This window comes from Zonotrichia leucophrys, chromosome 3 (genome assembly GCF_028769735.1).
Source record: "Zonotrichia leucophrys gambelii isolate GWCS_2022_RI chromosome 3, RI_Zleu_2.0, whole genome shotgun sequence".
Taxonomy (NCBI): domain Eukaryota; kingdom Metazoa; phylum Chordata; class Aves; order Passeriformes; family Passerellidae; genus Zonotrichia; species Zonotrichia leucophrys.
The window spans coordinates 51,065,031-51,087,548 of NC_088172.1; the positions used below are offsets into that span (position 1 = coordinate 51,065,031).

Genomic DNA, 22,518 nt, shown 5'->3' on the forward strand with positions numbered 1-22,518 from the left:
GGTTATAAGATAATTATAAGTGCGCTGCTGTTCCAATATATGAAAAGGATAATTTGTAGAATGTGTCATTCTTCTATAGTGGAATATGTCACTGTAAATTCTCTACTCATTTTTCCCAAAGGCTGATAACTAAAAAAGGAAAGAGACAAAAATTATTATGTGGAAGCAGCTGATTTTCTGGCCTGAAGGACTGAATTTCTGTCTAATTCTGCCACAAATGCTTCTGTTAAGTTCAGAAATCATTAAATCTAACTCTTCACAAGCACTCTGGTGTTGTATTGTAATTTTCTTTGTGCAAAATGGAAGTCCTACAGTCTGATTCATGTAAGTGTTGAACATTTGCTCTTGCAATTGCAGACAAGAAAAGTAGCACTCTGAGCATTCAAAACCTATTTAATGGTGAGTACTTAAAAACTCAGGTTGCCCATAACTCAGTATATACTTTTGACCTTAGTCTCTCTCAGTCTCATTTTTTATCCTTTTGACTCAGAAGAGTATTGGAAAAATACATTCATTAGGACCTGCCAGCTGCTAAATTGCTATAGTGGCATGGAAATACTGGGAGGAAATTAATTCTCAGTTCGGACAATGTGCTGATAGTAAGGCACCAGACACTGAGCAGTCATGGAAAAAAAGCCTCACAGACAGAGTAGCTGCTCATTTAACTAATTCTTTTTTTTTTGGTGCACTGATGAGCCTGTTGCCCTTTGAAAAGTATGGTCACGTAATTAAAGATATACATATACACAGGACAGATAAATGAAGGTTTGAGCAGCATTTGCAAGATGCAGTTCAACCACTCTGTGTTTAAAATCTTGATTTTTTTTTAATGTAAACTCATATAAAGAAAATGTGTGGGTGTTTCTGCATTCACCTTATGTACGAAAAGAAATTATAAACTTCTCTGCATAAGAAAAAAAACCTCAGAAATTTGCTATTGCTTCAAAACTATTTCATTTTTGGGCTATTCCATAAAGTACAGCTACACCACCATTCTTTACTGAAGAATAATGAAAATGACCCTGTAAGTGAGCTGTAGTTTTGATTCCATCAGCACTGAGAATCAGAATGAGAGACAATTTCTCAGTATTTATTTGGAAGAATGTTTTGGTATGGATTTAAATTTTGGACCCATAGAACTGGCAAATAGAGCTCTTTCCCATTAAGAGCCCATCCCTCACTCCCCTGCTATCCCCAAGAAAAACTTCCACATTTTTCAGAAAGCTGGGCAAACCTCTATGTTGTCAAGGGAATCTGCTGCAAAATTATTAGCTGACATGTATAAGCCCTAGAAAATGAATACAAGGACTGAAAGTATGGGAGAGGGAAGCATTGAAAACACCCAAATTCAGGTATTTGACACATGAACAAGCAGTCTGGGCTTCTTTACCCTCCCATCAGTAGAACCTCCAGGAAATGTGGTTGGAGATGTTGTGGACTACTCATTGACAGTGCATAAGCACATCTCTCTAGACTTTAATGCAGTCTGCAAATATTGGTGACAGATCTGACAATAAAATTAAATTTGTCAAAAATGAAGCTTTAAGAAACTGCAAGAATGTGCAAATTTATACTGACTTTACTAGACAGTTCTAGAGGACATTTTGATGCACACATGGAGTGGTTTAGTTTTGGCATATCAAAATGTAGCATTTCAATCACTTGTTTTAAAATTAACCAGGGTTAAGAATGAAGGAAGATGATAAAATTAATGCCAAAGGAAATGTTTAATTTCACATGAAATAAGAAGTTTTGATGACCTAAGAAGATAAGCTTTTGTTTTCATGTTGCCAGAACTTGTCCTCAACACTACTGTTGCTTGGTCAATACCAAGTTATTTTACATAAATTTTGAAATTTAAGTTGCCAAATCAAATTTCATTTTATTTTAGTCCTAAAGAAAGCATTTCAGTATCTTCTGAATACTAAATGCATTTCTTGATACACTGTGAAATACCGTCAGCATTTAAAGATTATTTTATTATTCAACTTTCATATAACTTTATTTTAGTTTATTTTTCTTACATTTCTCTTTTGTCAGTTATATTTTTTCTTTTTTTCTGCAATGAGGTCAGTCAGTTTTCAGTTGGTTTCCTTGCATTATTCTTATTTGGCCTTCATATATATCTTCTGTTATATTTAAAGTAGTTCTTCGTATTACCTCTCCTTATTCTTTTATGTCAATATTTCTTCACCTCATCCATTCACTGCATCAGCTTGGGGTTTTCTATGTAAGTAGCTCTGTTGAGGTGTCCCCAGCATTTACCCCAAAGGAAAAGACAACATATGATCAAAAGCCATGAAATTAATGAGAATAAGTTACCAGAGGAGTATTTCTCTGTCAGCATGGTCTGTCTTGTTTAGGTGTTAGGATGGCTCCTACCCTGTCTGGGTGTCAAAGGGGCTGCTGTGCAGCTCTGCTCTGGTGGTCTTCCTGGTTACAGTTTGTATTTCCCTTGACAGAAAGACTTGTGAAGGCACAGGTAGCTGTCAGGGCTGTGGGAATGGGAAGAGAAGTATCTAGCCATGCATTCCACTTAGAAGCATCAATTAAAGGCAGCTCTTCCTCATCCTACAGCTTCTTTTCGTGGCCAGACTTTCACAGCTATGTTTATCCCATACAGAAACTGTTGGTCAACCTGAATGTCAGGTTTAGTGAGGCACTGAGCTGGAAGGGACATCATCGTTGTCTAAGGGAAATGCTTATTGCTCTTGGTTTTGGTGCTGCACCAAGGGCATTGCTGATCATCAGGGAGTAAAATGAAGATAGTGGGGCAAGAAAGTCCTGCATATATTTTTGTTACCTAGACAAGGTCAGGGCATGGTGCAAAGATCAGCATGGTGGCTCTCGCTGCTGAATGGCAGGGTTTGGCCAGGTTAAGTAGCCTCTCCCAGGGCATGGGTCAGGAGCTATGCAAGAGTTCTCCTCTGGTGTCGTAAACAAAACCGTCCTGTTTTGGGAGGAAAAGAATTTAGTAGAGTGAGTTGCATGTGCTCAGAGCCATGGATCAGGAATGATTAACAATGAGGTCTCAGGGTGAGCCCTTGCTGATCTTCATCACCAGTGGAGTATCAGGCAAGGAGTGATGCCAGTTTCTGCTCCCATTGCTGGAGCCCACCTTCATGGCTGTAGCCTCTCTTGTGCTGGCTTGGTGCATGATCATGTCCCAAAGTTCCATCTGGCCTAAAATATCCTGTGATTCTGTCCATTTGAGATACAACTTCATGTTAGGCATTCTCTCTCTTGTGAGGTTGTACTTAGCTTAATTACAACCCTAGATATTTTTAGACTTTTTTTAAGCCAATACGTTCATTTGCATGGCACATGTTTTTTTTTTCAGATTCATTGGGGTTACTTTTTGAGAATGCAGTTTTGAGGCCTTTAATATATTTGTCAGTTTTCTCTATTTATTTATATACTTGCTCAATCCTATTGCAGTACTTCTCCTTGAGATGCCTTCTAAGTGTTTTGAAGCACTTAGATATGTTCAAAAAGTATTTCATAAGTATTTTGCCCCATACAGAAGTTTACATTTTAACAGCAGATTAATTTCATAGGGAATGGCAGGCTGGTGTCCTTATAAGTCCAATGTGTGGAAAAGCATTTGTACTAGACCTTGACTGCTTTTGAAATAACCATTAGTTTTGAGGCACCTTACCCTGGGAGATTTCATCCATTCTGGAAAGCAGATTAAAGTTTTGTGTTTGAATCCAGAAAACTGGAATTTCTCAAGATGTCTTTAACTATTTGTATAATTTCCTCCTTAAGTCCTCCTACACCAAAACCTCTTTTTTTTCAGGTAAAGATGGTGTTCTGAATAAATTTGGCTTCACATCACTGTTGTGTGGATAGTGTACTTTGGACCATCCTAAATTCATTCTGCCTGCCAGTCAGATTCTCCTGATGTAAAAAACCTGAGTTTACATTATAAAACTGTAATTGTCTCATGCACACTTCTTTTTTACTTTGCAGTTAATGTAGGTTTAATAATCTCTTTCTGATTCAGAGCTGCAGATGATGACTGAATGTATAAAGCAGAGGTGTGTTATTTCCTTACACACTCATCAAAGTGTGAAACAGGAAAGGGAGTGTGGGAGACAAGTTTCTTCTGCTCTGTGGGTTCCAAACACTTTTCATTTTATCTCTGCTGTGTTATTACATTTGGAAATGTGCAGTAAATTCTGGGTTTTTTCGATTTCTAATCTGTTCTGGTTTTGTGCAGGCCTTGGAGAGAGGGCTTTATCTGGGATTTTCTTTCTTTCTGATTTGTGGGTTTTTTCGGTAAACATAGTTGGCAAGATCTTTTGGTCTTTTATTTTTTTGTAGTTGTTTGCATAGGTTACAAAGGGAATTGCAGAAAAGGTTCTGCTCTTATATTTTGGGAATGATGATCTTTCCAAAGTCATTAAGCTGGGTCAGGTTGTTGTACTATGTTCTCCAGAAGACCAGCCCTTGAAACCTAACTGAAAACTTGATGGAGAGTGGACTGTTATGGGTTTTTTTTTTTTTTTTTTTGTCAGGACACAGCACCAGTGGTCTGTGATGTACACTAACCAGCAGCTGGTTTCTGGATGAAATCTGATATGTTATTTTGATTTAGCAATCTCTATGATTGGGATCCTCTTTTCACAAAAAGTTTTTCTCCTCACCTCCTCTAATAATTACTTAATTTATTACCAGCTTTTATTTCTACTATATATAAATGGAAAGAATGTTATTTTTGGGGAATATGGGGCTAGGGGTATTTTAGTGTGCTTCCCACTGTGGTTCACCAAAGCCTGAATGTGATGACTCTGCAGGGCCAGTTTGCAAAACCTTGCTCAAATGCCACTGGAGTGGGACTGATTCTGAGGGTGGGAAGCAGCAAGGTCATCTTTAGATTCCTTCTGCCTTGTGAAAGCCTGTGTTGACAGATTCATAGTGCTCTCTCCATGTTGCAAGCTTGTGTGCAGAGAGGCGATGGTATTTTTTGAGCAATTTTTAATCTTTCTCAAGTATAACTTCAATAAAAATGTGCTTGCAAACCTAGGCTTGATCTGAAAAAGGATTGCTATTCAGAAAAAATGAAAATTTAATTTACCTGGACTGATAGATCGGTGATGACTGATACTTTTTGGTATTTCTTAATTTTGGTTTTACCTATGAAAGGGTTTTCTTTTGTATCAAACTGGGAAACTAGGATTGCTTTAGTAAGCCTGTAATATTGGAAAACTGCTACACACCTGTAAAAATATGTAATTGTTTTGAAACTTCAAATTTTTTTCTTATACTGTTTTTAAAGTGCAAAGTTTTGATTTTTTTACTCTTCTTATTGATATGAAAATAATTCTGGGAACCTTATCTTCTATAACATGCATATTTGTATCAGTTAAAAAAAATTGTCAAAAATTATGAATATCTATAAGTCATCACATATACCTAATGGATTAGTCTATGGCTGTTAAAATTATATTGATGGTTATTAGATTGATTGCTGGATTACTTAAAATACTTGAAACATTCTTGTGGTTATGTGCACCTAAGAGTATGTATTTTAAAGAAGCCACAACATGGTTTATTTAAACTTGCACTGACAGAGGTGATAAAGCTGCAGACAGATGAGAATGGGGTGGAGAAGATAAGAAACAACAGCTTTGATCATACTTAGTAGAGAAAAAAAGGAAGTCAATTAAATGAGGCACTGGGATAAAGCAAATTCAAAGGAAGGTTCAGGATCTTGAGAAGAATAAAAATATTAGCTAGGTTTGTTGGGCTGGAAAAGATAAAAGGTGAGTTATATGTACAATGTATGTGTTGTATCCATAATGATTGATTAATGATACTGTATTAATTTTGGTACATTTGAAATTTTTAATCTTTTTCATGTTAACATCTAAAATATTCAAGGACTTTTTCCCCTGCCTAGTTTCATAGAATCATGTTGTCAATTGCGACATTCTCCAATTTTCCTGTCTCACTAAAAACCAGAGATGTGTCATGTCAGCCCTTCACCCTTTACAGTTCTTCCCTTCTGCGCAAGTTCCAAGCTAAAGGAAAAGGTTATTTAAGTAAATGTTCAAAATTAGCTGATATATAAGTCTTGGCAAAGAACATTGGGTTTAAAAAATGCAGTTTTCCTGAATGCTGCCAGTAGCAGTTTCTGCTAACTTGGTAAAGCCTCATGTTGCTCTAATAACTGATATATTTTCATTGAAAAGCTTTGAATTAATATAATATTTGGGGACAGAAATTAAATATATATATATAAAGTCTTGAGGGGATGGCTGAGAGCACATGTGAGAATGTCCAGGTGCCTTTGGCTGGTAGAAAGCAGTGGAGAGGTACTGCAGCAGGAGATGTCAGGGAACTTAGGCTGGATGAGATATTACAGCATACCAACGGAAATCAGAAAGCTGCTGGGGAGTACAGGTTTGGAGCAGGAAGGTTTGGTTGGTGCCAAATGTCTCGGTTCATCAAAGCATAGCAAGTTTGCTGCTCTCAAGAAGAGAATAAGGCAAATTAGGTATGTAGGAAGAAATCTGAAAGATTTTCCTAGGCTCAAAACCAGGATATGGTTCTTTGAGAAAATATTGAGACTCTGGGGAGACAAAGCCCCCTATTTACTGACCAGCAATTAAAGCGTGCATGTAAGTGGATAATTACTATAAACAGTAGGATTCCTCATGCTTTAGCTTGTCTGGTGCTGTCACACCCAATGGTATTTGTCTCCTGGACAATTTTTAGCACAGACTCTTACTGGAAAGCATGTTTTGCAAAGAACCGTTTGCCTTCCAGGGGCAGTCCCAGAGTTCACTGGTGGCTCCCTTGGCAATTTCACATCCTCTCAGCTTTGTGCACCACACCCGCAGCAGCTGCCCATAATAACCTCTTACCAGGTTCAGTGGGTGTGAATTCCTTGCCATTTACAGATAGATCTGTTTGGTTGTCACCTACACGGCATCCTGCACATGCTGGCCATGTGCATGTCTAGTACATGTCCAGTAATGTCTGTGTCACTGGAAAAAAAGTTCTTTGGCAACAATTTTTACATGTTTGTTTTTTTAAATATGCTTGTTTTTTGTTGTACTGAAACAGCCTAATTTTTATGAAGGTGGTATTGTAATGAGAAAAGGCACTTTTTCATGCAGTATTAGATCTTGACAAGTGAAGGAAAGCTTGCATCTCTAATTGGGCAATAACACTTGAAAACAGCTTGGTTAATAACTTAGGTTTATATAATATAATAATTTAAGTTAATAATTAAACTAATTCAGGTGCAGTCGTAAGTGTTTTTCGGCTCAGATTCTCAACCTAACGACGATATTACAGTTGTGCTGAAACCTTTGGATGAGAGCAGGTACACAAAATAGTGCTGTTTTTTTGGTATTTCTTTGTGTTGCTGAAAATTTGTTTAATTTAACAAATATTTGGTTAATTTATCAATTTTTAAAAAAATATTTTTCAAGGTAAAATAGCCAATAACTTCAGGCAGATGTATAAGAAATTGCCCTGTTTCTTACTAATTCTGCAACTTTTCAACTAGGAGAGAGAGCAGTAGAAAATTTCTTTCTTATTTTTATCTATCAGTTGTTTTCAAGCAAGCATGGTTTTTTATTTTTACAACCTGAAGCAGAGGATGAAGCTTGACCTCCCTGAAAGAACTGCGCTTGTTTTTCTTTTTATTTTTTATTTTTTTCTGCTCTCGACAGGCCGAGCTCCGACAACAGGCGGCACAGCATCCGGGAGAGGATGTCCAGCAGCAGCGAGAAGGGGAGCCTGGCCATGGAGTCCACCAAGGAGACGCGGTACTGCGCCGTCTGCAACGACTACGCCTCGGGCTACCACTACGGGGTCTGGTCCTGCGAGGGCTGCAAGGCCTTCTTCAAAAGGAGCATTCAAGGTAATAACCTGCTCCAGTGAGTCACCTTTACTCCTTGTTCTTTATATTCCGTCTTGAGGAAACTGAAAGTACTTGAGATTCCAGCCTGAGTCTGGGACAATGACGTTTACTGGGTTTTCATTAGCAGTTGTTGTGCTCTCCCACATAGTTTTAGCTCTGAATGCTTCTAGCAGGTATAAAGATGTTGTTACTTAGCCCAACATTAATCAGGAAAAGCAAAGCGTTTCTGTATCATCCTTGCTTTACGTATATCTGACCATGGTGGTAGCAAGATATTCAATTTAAAAATCCATATTGGATCAAGATGATCACTCTTTCAGGCTATGCATATCTCTCCTCTTATCCAAGGCATTTTTGAGAATTCCGTGTCAGATGATTAATTCCTGCTGATTGATTTATTAATCTTAATTTAGTGCTCCATTATTAGCCAGATGGTTCAGTTCAAATCTCAGTTCCTTAAAGATGCTAGATGTCTTCTGAGAGCCGGTATTGAAAGGGAATGTTTCCTTGATGAAACATTATGTGTCTGTCAACAAAGCAGGGCTTTGAATCGTACACAGAATGGTTTTGTTCACAGACTTGTTGTGGTTAAAAAGGCTAGTGGAGTAAAGGGCATCTAACAAAACAAGTGTTAATTACTGTGACAGAGATAATTCTTTCCTTGAATGCCTGTCACTTTGTGGAATGGATGTTTTTTTTTTTTTTGCTTTGTTCAACATCTCTTAAAATGAGTAAGAAGTAATTGTAATTCTGCAAAAAATACAGGTACTATTCAGTATCTAAGGTTCAGAGAAGAAAATAAAAGATTTCTTCCTTTTAAGCAGAAAACTGGCGAAGCATGGTGCTTTATTTAGGTTTCTATAGCTTTTAAAATCTTCAGGTGGTACATAAGCACAAAAATTTCTGTTGCCTGTTTTACTGAAGGTAACATAGTGGAACAGTTTTACATCATATCACAAGGTATGATTATTGCCTGTTTTGTTGCATGACTAGTACTGAGGTGAGTTAAATAGGACTTCCAGCATTCAGCTCAGAATCTTCCCCCCTTGAAGGGAAAAAGTGAAAGAATGATGGAGGGGTAGACATGATGGAATTATTTGAATGACAATGATTAGTTAATAGTTACTCATATTTCTATTTGTCCACACACTCTGAAATGATTTTTAAAAGAACGAGTGGTTAGAGCCAGAGGTCAGTAATAAGCAACACTGAAGGGAAAAAGGGGGAAATGCTTTTTTTTTCTTCACATCAGAGTAATTTACTTTAACTTGTGATGTCAGGAGAACAGCTCCCTTATTGTGTATTTGTTATTTTTCCTTTTCAGTTCCTCTGACCAAGTCAGAATTATTCTTAGACTTTTAAAATTACATCCTTGTGCTTGAACTGAACTAAATCACAACAAAGTGGAAATTGAAATAGCCTTAAACAAAAGTAAGAGTTATCAAGTAATTGTGCAGCAAAGATCTTCAGTGTTTGGCCATTGTGGTAGAAGAAATGAATCCATTTCATTGAGCTTCTGCTGTCAGCACTTGGTGGTTTTGCCCTGGTCTCCACATGGACAAATGTTGTGGTCCACCACACTGGATCTGTTTTCTATTTGTGCTACACTAAATACTAGTCAGTAAATTTGCTTATCGCTGCACACACACACATATATATATTTAACGTAATTTTTAAGTAGATAAGCTTTTAAATCTTGAAACTTAGGTTTCCAGGATCCCATAAAATGTCTTTCATGATCTGTAAGTCATGTTTGCTCTAATTTAAGCTCCTTGCTTCTTGCTCTATCCCCTGTGGGCAGGAAGAACGCTTATTGCAACAACCTTTTACATAGTTGAAGACTGTTATCATATCTTTTCACAGTCTTCTCTTTTTTAGACTAAACAAACAAATTTCTTTCAGTAGAACATACTTTCTAGACTTCTGATCCCATTTGTTAAGCTCCTCTGTACTTTCTCCAGTTGATCCACCTCTTTTGTGATTAAGTTAGGGTAAAAAAATCACATCCACAAGTGTAAAGAAAATAATTCAAGAATATAAGTACTTGTGAGAGAATTGTGATCATTTGATCACAGAGGGTAAGAAAAGTCTTCAGACCTTTTAAAGTCATAGTTACCCAGTCTTGACGAAATAAGGTAATTTTTTAATTTTCTACTATATTTGGAGGAGATCTCTATTTCTGCAGTTACATTTTCTCATTGAACATGTGTGGAATTTATGAAAATGAAAGTAATTTTTAGATTGAGAATAGGTACAAAAACATGCATTTACCTTGCAGATGATAATAATTTTAAATATACTGTGATCAGATAGCTAGGAATGAATGCTACTTACGTGCAGGTATGTTTATAGAAGAACACGTGGACTAAATATTATAGTATATATTTTTGATTTATTATATATAGAGCATTGTATATATGCTCTGCATTCCTAAAATAAATGGGAAAAAATTCCTGTGAGTAATATGATCAAACACTGTTGAAGTACACAGAACTTTTTTGTGTGAACAAAAATAACCAAAATGCTTTAAGAAAAGATTTTTGTTGTTTCAGCAAAATAACTGTGCTACTTCATTCTTTGCTAATCTGTATTTCTCAATAAATATAAAGATGCTGAGATAATAATTTCTGTACTTCTCATCAGAGATTTCATAGGGGAGTTGCTGTAATGAACCTTGATGTTCCTGTTAGACTGTATACAAGCATTCTGCATTGTTCTTAATAGAACCACAGGAAAAAGTAAGGACAGACATGAAAAAACTGTATGTGGTAATGAATTACCTCTGTTATTCTCAGTGATATCTGAGGTATCTATATTTGCCTGTGTAAGTATATACTGAAATTTTATGAAAACTCACATCTGCATTGAAACAAACCTGAGGTGACAATGTTCACTTTTATCCAGGGGATCTGGAATGTTCCCGGTAATATTTTGTGAGTTTTAAATGCTAAGGTGTTTTTCTTTGTTGTCAAGTAGTTAAAGCTTAAGATGTAGCCTGAATTAGAAATTGCCTCAATATGTGCAAGTTTTCAGTTTTGTTTAAACAACAGATGGTTTGCTGAAAACCTGAACTGCATCCTGAAACTGCCTATGTTAGTTTATGTCCCAGAAGGGATTTGGGACATTGTTTTGACAAACCTCAACGCAGAGTGTTATTAATGTACAAGCTTTCATGGAGAGAAAAGTCACAGGACACCAAGGATACCACTTTGCTTGGTGATGGAAGAATGCTTTACTCTTCCCCCAGCATATGTAGCCTTCAGAATTGTGTTTGGTTGAGGGACTTGATTTCAGAAGCATAACAAGGAGCCACACCACAGCACACTGTACTTATCTCCTAAAATATCTATGAATTTTAGGACCAAGAAGGGCCATTAGATAAATAGCTCTCTTCCCTGAATATGAACTTTATATGCTATCCATCTCCAAAGCTCAGTAACTTGATGGAGGTAAATATTTTAGAAGATGCCCAGATTCAAGATGCCTATGGGCTCAAGCGTTTTCTTGAGCCATGATGATGGCTTATTGTAATGATTTGTCATCCCATATGCTAAAAATCTACCAAATTAATGTGTATTACTCTACCTCTTATGTTTCATGAACCAGTCTTAGTAAGTACTACTATCTTTCTCCTGTGGAAAGTTCTTAAAAATTAGGTCATCAAGTCATCAAATCACCTTGATATCTTAAGTGAACTAAAATGTTTCAGTCTCCTGCTGTATATCTTTCTATCTTCTGAATCCATTATCTTTGCACCTTTACTCATTCCCCCACACCCATAACAGCCTCTCTAAAATCTGGATGTCAGAATTGGATGATGTATTTCAACACGAGCCTTACAAATGCCATTTACAAATTAAAAATCCCCTTGTGACTCACACATTCTTTCCCCCTTCTAATTCTCTTGTTTTTTGGATGGCCACCAAGCCCTATGAGACAGGAAGGAATTACTCATACCACCTCTGACAAGCATCCAGCAAATGCCTACATATGGGTGTCTGCAAACCCCCAGAGGGAGCACAAGTGATTCAGAACAAATCAGGAGTAAATCCTTATGTTAAAGGGTGTCTTGATCCCAGAATTGCTCAAGCATTTTAGAAATCACGAATTCCATTTCCCCTTCATGAGCCTTTCTTATGTTTTTCAGGTGCATCTTCTCTGCTTATGTTCACAACTTTTGTTCATATCTGGGATAGTTCACATATGGTCGGTTAAAAATTACTGCATGATGGGAGGCATTACCAGAACAGGTTGGCTTCTGAGAATGGATGAATTGCTGAGGAATTCCAGAGGTCTGCCTTGAATGTCTTGATCAGAAATATAATGGTCGTCTAAAGTGCAGAAATTCTTGAAGCTGAGAAGTATTTTTCTTGCGTGCCTTGAACCTCAATTCTAATTAGCAGTTATGCCTTCTGATCATCAAGTAGGAGAGTTTTAGCAGTAGAGTTTGAGTGTTATCAATTGTTTTTATTTGACGGTGATAGAGCTGTACTTTGTTGAAAGTATGTAATGTTGCAAGGGGTGGTAATGTATACATATTTTCATGTTTGAGAGAATTTTAAAACATGCTAGTAAGCGAGTGTTTAGGTAATGGTGAAGTGCAGCAATTGCAATAGTGTCCGTCTGGGAGGTTTCTGAGATCTTCCCTTTAATTTTCCATTCTTGTCTTTTGTTTTGATGGTATTTTTGCAATCTGTTTTATAACAGCTCAGATCCTGCAGCCAAGAAGGCAGAAACTCCCTAATAAGACTGCTTGTACGCTGGTACTATGAGCTGTCAGCCAAACTACAGAACACGGACCTCAGTGAGATTAGCAGGGTTAATCACAGCCAGTCAACAGGGGGCTGCAGATGGGCATCTGGCCTCAGGGTGGAAAACATATGGTTCCAGTTGGAGATGTCTGTTGGAAGTTTGAAGGTTGTAAAAGGTGGATTTGGAAATTCTATCTGGGTTTAGCTGTAGTTGGGACTGCTCTAACTGCTGGTGGTCAGCCAGGTTCTTCTGAAAATTCTTTTGAATTATTTTTGTACATTTAGTAGTTTTTCTCCAGTGTTCCTTGAGATAAACACATGCTCTGATAGCATTTTTTTGGCTCTGATTGCATTCTCTAACATGCATTTTTAATTTCAGCTATGCAATTTATGGTGATCTCATGTCAGAAATTTGAGTGCTATTGAAAGGCAAGAGTCAGTACCTCTTTTTTTCTAGTAAGACAATTTTGAATGTGGTACTTTTCTAGCAAATTTTAAGTGCTTCATTCAGCATGGATGTGATAGTGGCTTAAGATGTTTGTATCCAGGATACTTCCTTATTTTTCAAGACCTAAGCAAATCATAGAGTTGCAGTTGACCCTGAGCTCATTGCTCTGTCCTGTGATAGGATCAATTTCTTATATATGTTGATCTGCTTCTGAAAACCTGTAGCTTGATCCAATATTTTATTCTTCTTGTCTTTGAAGGCCACTGGAAAATTTAAATCTTCCTGCCTGCAGGTTAAGGTCATCTCTTGTTTTCCTGAGAATCATGCTGGAAATAAAAGTGTTCTCTTTCTTTCTGCAACAACTTTTAAATCATGGAAGTTTGCTATCGCACTTGAAAAAAAATTATTCTGTTTTACCTAACCTGAGGAAACAAGGTTTATTCAACATTTTTTTCATAGGTCTTGTTTTCTTGACTTCTAGTTGTTCTGCATTGGAGGTTCTCTACTTTCTACTGTTTTCTTTTTTTCTTGAAGCATGATTTCTTTCAATATGGTGTTTCACAAGTACTGAACAGAGGTATATGATTATCTTACAAACCCATCCATCACATGGTATCCATCACACTGTAATTTTTGCCTTATTTACAAAACATGATACTCTTCACTCATGATCAATGTCAGGTATACTTTTCTGCAGAAGAAATAATTTCTTTTCCTCATTGTTTTGAGCATATGATTACTTCTATTTTAATGCAGAGATTTTTACCAGTCCTTTGTACTTTGTGCTTTTGTTCTGTTGTTTTCCCATGTGCTACCTCCAGTTTGCCAAGGTAATTTGGAATTCTTATTCTGTACTCTCCTGCCATTTATTTCAGTCTGGCTAGCAGAGTAGTCTTGCCTTTTCTCTGTTCTTGTAATGCATAAAAATGTCATCTACAAATGAATAACAATTAATAAAAGAAATACTCCAGATCACAACCCATTTGTGAGGAATACATATAACTGGATTCTGGACAGACACTATGGAGCCTTATTCAGTATCAGCTTCCATTGTAACAGTGAACTCTGACAGTTCTTCTCTGACACTGGTTTTCTGAAGTCATCTGAACTATATATTCCTAGCTGACATATGATGTGCCAATGTAGGCAATATTGAAAACATTTGTGAAGTTGGGCAACACACATTGCCAGAGAGTAGAGAACTGACTCTTATCTGATTTTATAAATGGTCATTTGTTTTTCCTCTGCCAAATCCAGAGCTCTTCCTGCTTCCTAGATAGAATTCCTGGCTTTTAGAAGGTGTTCTTAATGTACCCTGTATTATCACCTTTAATGTTTTTTTACTTCCTCTGGAATATGACTGTTGTGCAATATCAAGCAACAAAACAAAAATTTAAACATTATTACATGTTTAATAAACATTATTACAAGTATTTAGTGAATATTTTATCTGAAAGCTCACATTACTTCTAGCTCAGGACTGAGACTTTCAGCAATTCAAAATATTCACCTGAGAAACAAAAGCACTTTACATTTAGAAACTACAAGAGAACATGCAATTTTTGTCTTACAGGAAAGTGCTAAACTGTTCCACTTGCTTTTAGAGCGTGTGACAGATAACACAGCTGCTCCCATTCTAAAATGTGGCTAGAGATATGCAGGACAAGAGACTAAGATACCTTGGTTGACCCTTCTGATTATAAAATGGGTGACTTCGTACTATAGAGCATGGATGATGTTAGGGTATGAGGGAGCAAGCCAAGGATCACAGATACATATAAGTTATTTAAAGAAGTATATAACTAGGTTGTGCTTTGCAGGAAAAGGTGGTACACAGGCAGAAAACAGTCTCTTTGTTTTTTTTTTTTTGTCAAAATACTGGTATCAAAGAGCAGTATAATAATTTAGCACACCAGCTGTTGCCTGTAGTGAGGTTTTAGTTTTACAGACTTCAGTGCAGAAAACTCAGTTCAGAAACCACCACACAGCTCCTTGAAAAATGTATCATAGCAGGAACCATGCAGGTACTGAAGATCCAACCCTGATGTTATAGCTGGAATAAAAGTAGAGAATTACATTAATTTTTTTGATAAAATTTGCATTTGAATGCATGAGAGTAATTTGCAATATTTTTAGCTTCTTAGGCTCTTTATAATAGTTGTGGGAGTTTTCTTTAAGAGAATTCTACTCCTTCCCATTCTGGCTCAAATAAAATGGGAAGCTAAAAATACAAGAGTTTCATTCAAAGTCTATGGGAATAAGATGGCCATGACATGCCTATAACTCTCTCTGAAAATGCTTTTAGTCTCTGGAGAGATCATATTGAGATGGTTGTGAGTAATACATTGTGGGAGTTTTTCCCTTTAACACAGCTGTTGTTTTAATCATGTGCCAAGGACTTAAAACAATTGTGATTTATCAGCTAGGGAAACAGAAACTTGATGTCATACCCCTTGCCAGATTTCGTAAGATTGGATCAGTATTTTTGTCTATTTTTATTTGTCATGAGGAAAAAATAGCCTTTCTGTTTTGTTACGTTGTCTAAAATTAGAAAAATTGGATCAGGGTAAAAGTAAACTTTGCACATAGTATCACAATCCTGAAATAGTAGATGAAACACCAAATTAAATTTTAAGATAAGGCCAATAATAAAAACTTCAAAATTATTTGCTTGAGTAGAAAATATAATTTAATATTTATAGATTTATAAAGTTAAATAGTGACTTTTTAAATTTATATCACTCTTTCTCAGTACATAAGTTCATGCATTATTATACTGGTGAGATGGCAGCAGGCTTGGTGCCCTCATGCAGTGCACATTCTCCTTCCTTCATTTTTCCTGTTACTATATGGAAAGGTTTAAGAAGAGCTTGGTACTAGCCATTTGGCTGGAATTACCTGCCCATGTGGGCAGGTGCAGTTGTACCTAAGTGAAGACAAGAAGATTCCACTGGAAGGCAAACACAGCCTGTGAGCTCCATGACACGGCTGAAGGACATAACATGGAGCATCTATAAATTTTAACCTCTCCTACCCTCCCATTCATCAGTGGTTCTGTGATTGATGTCTGTCAATGCTCTCAGGCACATGGTGGATTGTTGGGACTGTCCTGGGCAGGGCCAGGAGCTGGATTTGGTGATGCTTGCAGGTCCCTGCTAACTCAGGGTATTTCATAATCTTTCCTTCTGAGGTATGCAGAAAAAGAGGACTTCCTCACTGGATGGAAATGAAGTATATTTTACAGCCTTCTAGACTCTTTTCCTTACTCTCATGTTACTAATGTTTTGCTTGTTTAAAACCAGAAAGAAGATTATTCTTCTCAGCAGTGCTGAGTAGTTCCTAAGAGAACACAAATTCCAAATCCAGAGATCTTTTCTGAGAGTAATTAGGCTGTGAATTTGAGTATCTGTGCTTATAAAGGATTTAGACATAACCTTATGTTCTTCTGTGAAGCTGTTAGGAAAAAGTGTGATTTTAAAACCAATAAGTGCAGTTTTATTGGGGCACTTTAACTTAAAATTGATGTTACTTTTTATTTTACATTCAACATTTGTTTTTACTGGGTAAGCCTATGTAATGTTCAAGTGTTTTTTTTTTTTCTTTTTAGTGTAATTTTTCCCAAGGTTTTGCTTTTCATTTTCAGTCTTGTTTGGCACCTTAAGGTGCTGATAAAGTCTACAATTTAGCTTTCCTTTCCTTCCTTTTTATCCCAGCTGTCATGTATGAAACTTTTGCTAATTTCACTCTCAGATCAGCATGTTTTCCCATCTCTTGAAGTCATGTTGATTAAAATAAACCAAAAATTATGATAAATATTAAACGCATTATCTTTTCCCTAGATTTATGGGAAATCAGAAAGGCTAAACAACAGTACTTGCAATCTAAAGAAGTATGCCCATCACACACAGATCTTTGTTTTTTAGCAGGCAGATTTTTCATTCTTTATTCTGTGAAGTCAATCAAGCACTTTGAGTGAACAGTGTATTGTCTAAGGTGCAGATCATGTGCATGAAAACAGACTAATTATGCTAACATTTAAATGGTAAATTCATGATAAAACTCTTCAAAAGGAAAATGTTATTATCTGAATGTTGGAACTGTAGCTCTGTTACAAATAGGATTATTTTATATACTATTATACAAGCCAAGTGTTTATTTCCAAACACTTGTGGTTTGCACAAGTAAATACAGATTCATAGCCAAGGAGAAGGTTATCACCCACATAAGTATAGCAAAAATAGGATGGGTGCCCTGATGATATGATTACACTTGACTTTTGGTTTTTGCATGCAGTCACTTCTGTCACTTTTTTTTTAACCTTTGAACACTATAAAAATCAGCCAATCCAGCAAAGGTGGTTAGCATGATTTCAGCTTTGACCTAAGTGGGATTTATCTGCTCATTTTAGAGATCTAAATGATCTTCTGAATTATTTGCTGATTTCAAAGCCTGCACTCATTCACTATGTGAATTCACCTTTTAACTTCATCAGGAAGAAGATGAGCTATTCTTTCAAAGTACTTATTTGTTTTTAAAAAGAGTAATTAAAATTTTCCATCTTTATCTCATGGTATTTCCAAAGTTGCCTAATGAACAAGGCAGGTGATCAAAGTCAGGTGCTACACTTGTTCACTGCTGCTTAGTGTGATTCAACATAAGTGCATTTTCTTAAAAATATGGCCTTTTTTTTTTTGGCTCCTTTTTTCTGTAGATACTGCATATGTGGTTGAAGCTCTTTTCTTTCTGACTTGATTTTTTTTATTTCCTTCCATGTGAAAGGTTTTGAACCAGATATAGAACAGTCTGTATCCTACCAGAGGAACTGAAAATTAAAGCATTCTCTCACGCTGAGTTGAGATGGTGGTTCAGTTGTACCTGTTTACTGCAGTGCTGGAGCAAAGCATATGGATACGGACTTTTTCAGTATTATTTTGTTCTATCCAGTAGACCTAAAAAATAATACTTCTGTCTATTTGAGACAGGGCATAGTCAGCTGTTCCCCTAGTAACAAGTTTATAGACTGGCTACTTATTTTGATGAGATCCCAGTTATGCAGCATTAGAGAGCAGATGCTCCTGGTGTAATCTGATAGTAATTTTTACTCTATTTTCTAATTTGTAGTCAAGGATAGAGGATTTGATGAGACCAAGGCCTCTGTGAAACCTCCACCCTACTTTACCTCAAGCTGATCCCTTGACCTCAAAGAAAGAACAAACAGTTCTGCAGTAACATTTTTTTTAAAATGTGTCTGTACCTTAGATATGTTCAGATGAATACAGAGCACCAATGAGATAGTTTTGAAGAGGCTTTTTCATCCTTGCTAACTTTTGTCAATGGTTGGCAAATAGTTTTATAGCAGATTTAAGCACACTTTTGTTAAGAGCAAATTGGAATAGATGATTTTTGGCACTAACAAATGCTAAAGAGAGTAAGAAATAAGGAAGAGGAGCTCTGAAGGAGAAGATACCAGTAACAATCTTGGTTTCAGCGTGTGGTAATTTTAGAATTTGTCATGTCAGAAAGTTTTTGCACAAAGCAGTAGACATGCAGCTGGAATTAGTGACTGATTTATCCCTGAGGTACAATTAATTATCTGAGGATTTTTGCTTCTGTTCTATGTTGTTGATTGTTACTTTACTGGAACTGACTGTCACAGATAAAATCTTTTTAATATTGTAAACCTCATTTTGTGCAGTCTATTGGTTAAACATCAGCACAGGCACACAAAACCAGATGGTGTTGTATTTCTCGGCCTGGGAGCAAGGAAGTCAAGGCACTTGTTCATGTTAATAGATCCTCTTTTGTGGTTGCTTTAATTGTTCACTGTTTTAATTAGTCTACAGAAGTTTTAATTTAAAGAATTTGCAAATCAATGTGTGGCATACAGATGTTAGTTTCCAAATCTGTATCAACACTTTTATGAGAGGCTATGATGGAAACCCTACCTTTTCCCCCAAGATGTTGTAGTGATTTTTGTCATGTCTGTGTATGGCTGCGTCCTTACTTTCCCTCTGGTTTTACAGGGCACAATGACTACATGTGTCCTGCCACTAACCAGTGCACCATTGACAAGAACAGAAGGAAGAGTTGCCAGGCCTGCCGACTGAGAAAATGCTACGAAGTGGGGATGATGAAAGGTGGTATGTACACAGCCATCATCAAATCTTCAGCATTGCTGTCTGCCTTCCTGCCTTTTAGCTTCATTGGGCTGCTGATAAGGTTTCTAACTAAAGGAGGGAGGTACTGATTTTATTGAGTTGAAGTCTATTAAATCAAAATGATTTCATTAAATAAAAAATTAAAAGCTCCAGAATATAATTTTATCTTGTTCAAATTTGCATGAAAAATAAGAGGACCATTGATTTCAATAGAATTAGAATTCCTCTGTTATTATTTTTAACTCAGTGTTCTTTCATGGTAGGCTTCAGGTCCTGATGAATGAAATTTAACCCAAGACTTTTCAGCATTTTGCAGTTCAGTGGGAAGAGCATTGGTAGTCTCAAATCAGTCCATATTAGTTAAATAAACTTCTGGATATGTAATTTTTGTTCTGTGAATATTGGAAGGGAAAGTTAATTTCTCTTTTCTGGTACTGTACACGTATTTTAGATGTGAATTAATTTAACCCAACAGTATTAAAGGCTTACTCATTTTATAAGAACTGTGATTAATGCCACTTTCCTAGAAAATTTGTAATACTGATGGCTTGTTGTAGCCTGCTAAAAATTTCACTTTGCTTGTATCAATGAAGAATAATCAGTAGCTGTATGGACACCTGTATCTATGGGAAAAAGTAGCAAACTAGTAAGTGCACAGGGCAGATGGGATCCCATGTATTTTGTGTGTAAAGAGCTAGTTAGATTACAGACTGGTTCTTCCTTTCTTTGGCGCATCTGATGCTTATTTATGCCACAGAAAGTCTGGTGCAAGAGAGAAGAGGAACTCATCATGTTTGTCCTTTCCTTAACGAATCATTTATAAGTCCAGCAAAGGTAGGCCAGCTCTGAGAATCTTAGGAGAAAAAGGGAAAGACTGAAGGAAAAATGATAAGTTGTTGCTGCACCTGAGATTGGATCTGCATTTTTCTCAACTCGAGCATTAGGAAAGAGCTGACACTGATTTTATAATATCAATTTTGGGATGCAAGCAGGAGGAAGATGTAAAATCTGCTTTTTCTTCTAGAAGTTAAGACAATAGTTTATTTTTTTCATGAGATTTTATGTATTGATCTGAACATCCTGGTTTATATGGCTAGAACTTTTCAAAGGGTATGTAGTTAATATCACAGGTATGATCCAGAATAGATAGAAGTTCAAGAAAGTCACACTAAAACCAGAGAATCCATTCATGAGTATGACATGCAGATTTAGCTTTGACCTTTGTACATGTGGCAGTTCATAGCTAGGATTTATTATTAGCTTTATGTTGATGACATTGCATTTTTCATTTGGCACATTTACATCCAATTCCACTTACATGTATTTAATTAATGATCCACTCTGCCAGTGTTGTGTTTTCAATATGCCTTCTCCAGGATGCAGGTGCTAATAGGTTTTTGACCATTCTATATGTAACTGTTTCACTCTCATAAAAACGGTGAAGATTTCTCAACCAGCATTGTTTTAGATTAAAGAAGTCTAAATGAAATACTGCAATTCTGTCCAAATTTTTTTTCAAATATAAATATTCTGGGATTGTTATTTCATATAGTGGTTCTCACCTGAGAAAAGTCATCTGGATTTCATCCTTTCCTTTCCTTTTACAATGCTTGTAAGATTTTTATAGTCACTACAGGAACTGGCAGTTCAAAAATAGTCAGTGTTGTGGTGTTTTGTTTGTCAGTGTTTATTGTTTTGTTGCTGTTGTTTTTCTTCTTTTAAGAAACTAAACTCACAGTTTATAAACAAGGAGAGTAGGATCAGCATAAATTGTATCTGCTCTTACAGTACTGTTAATAATGCATGAAGCTCATCACTGGTTCATAGGCAAGAGTTTTAAAATATTTATTTTATGAAGTCTTGGAAAAAATCTCAAGATCCCTCAATTACAAGTAATAAATCTGTCATGTGTGCAGATGACTTCAAGGAAGGTGAAGTTAATGTACATGAAGTAAAACATAAAAAGTTTTTCTTGAGTCATCATTGAAGGTGTGGGGAAGAAAAACCTTTCAAAATTCTTCTAAATCTAAACCTAAACTCTTCTAAATGTAGACCTTTATAATTGTCACATTTCTCTCAGATGAAGATAAAGGTTGAGTAAATATTCTTATCATGCCATATGGCTTAACTTTAAGTGATAATGTTTAAATATTTTTAATTTTTAATTTTTTTTTCTGAGGAGACCTGTGAAGATTTTCTCTTTTAATAGATAAAAGGGAACTTCTCTTCAACATACTAAATAATGTAGCTCTGTGATTTGCTCAAGATGCACAGTGTTCTCCAATAACTCCTAGTTCTTGTGATTGGATCTTTTAATTTAAAACATCACTTTATGTTCATTTTGAAGGATTTGCCTTTTTTTAAAGCATTAATTCTATCATATGCTTGAATATTTTTTGTGTCTTATCTCACTTTTATCTCTGCCTCCACAATTTGCTTATGATGATACAACCTTTAGATATAGTGGAAAACACACGTAATCTTTCTTTCCCCCAAATGCAATCCCAGTTTTTATTCTACACTAAATTAGCTGAGGTTTCTCAATAAATTTTAAAAGTTGCCAACTTGTGACTTTTATCTGCCATTTAAGTGATATGAGTAATAACTGATATTAAATATGGACTTTCAGTAAATAGGAAGGTAGGCAAAATCTTCATTAAATGTCTCTGGTTAATTCTAAACATCTGATATAGAATATGGCTGCTGAAGTTTTCCTCACAGAAGGTCACTTAATGCAGACTGAAAACATTCATATATATTATTTTTGGTAGAGTGGACACAACTGAAATGTGTTTTAGAGGCTTCATGCAGAAAAAGTGCAGGCTTCAAGTGGTCCTTGAACTGTGTGGAAGGAACATTTACTGATGAGTTCCTCTTATGAGTTCCTGTGGAAATTTTATTGATTTTTTTTTTCTTCCCTGTTCTTCGGTCTTTTAAAAACTACTTTCAGTACTGAAGACTTTTTTTTTTTCTCTCCTCTTGTGATTGCAAGTGTTTCCTTCTGCATCTGTTACTGTGCTGCTTCAAGAGACAATTAGACTGCAAGAATCTCTGCTGATGCGGCAGGCATCTGAGGCATAATTTAAAGCTGTTATATTTTGTTCAAATACTTCATTCTCTCTTTCTGAATAAACCCTTAAAATTATGTGTTATAAATTAGTCTGTGCTCTAATGTTTGTACATGAGGATAAAGTGGGCACATCGAATAAGGTCCTTGCCATATCCCTTTTACTTCTGTTCTGTAGCATGGGGGAGAAGCCTTGTTTTTTTTTACAATCTCCT

General features: G+C 36.2%; 1 protein-coding gene across 1 annotated transcript in view; it reads left to right on the forward strand.

The window, feature by feature from the left end:
* The window catches only part of ESR1 (estrogen receptor 1), a 158,071-nt gene that overhangs the window by 76,068 nt on the left and 59,485 nt on the right, over window positions 1-22,518 (forward strand). Inside the window, 2 exon segments of the mRNA XM_064708184.1 lie at window positions 7,689-7,879; window positions 19,102-19,218. Of these exon segments, the coding sequence (XP_064564254.1) occupies window positions 7,689-7,879; window positions 19,102-19,218 (308 nt within the window).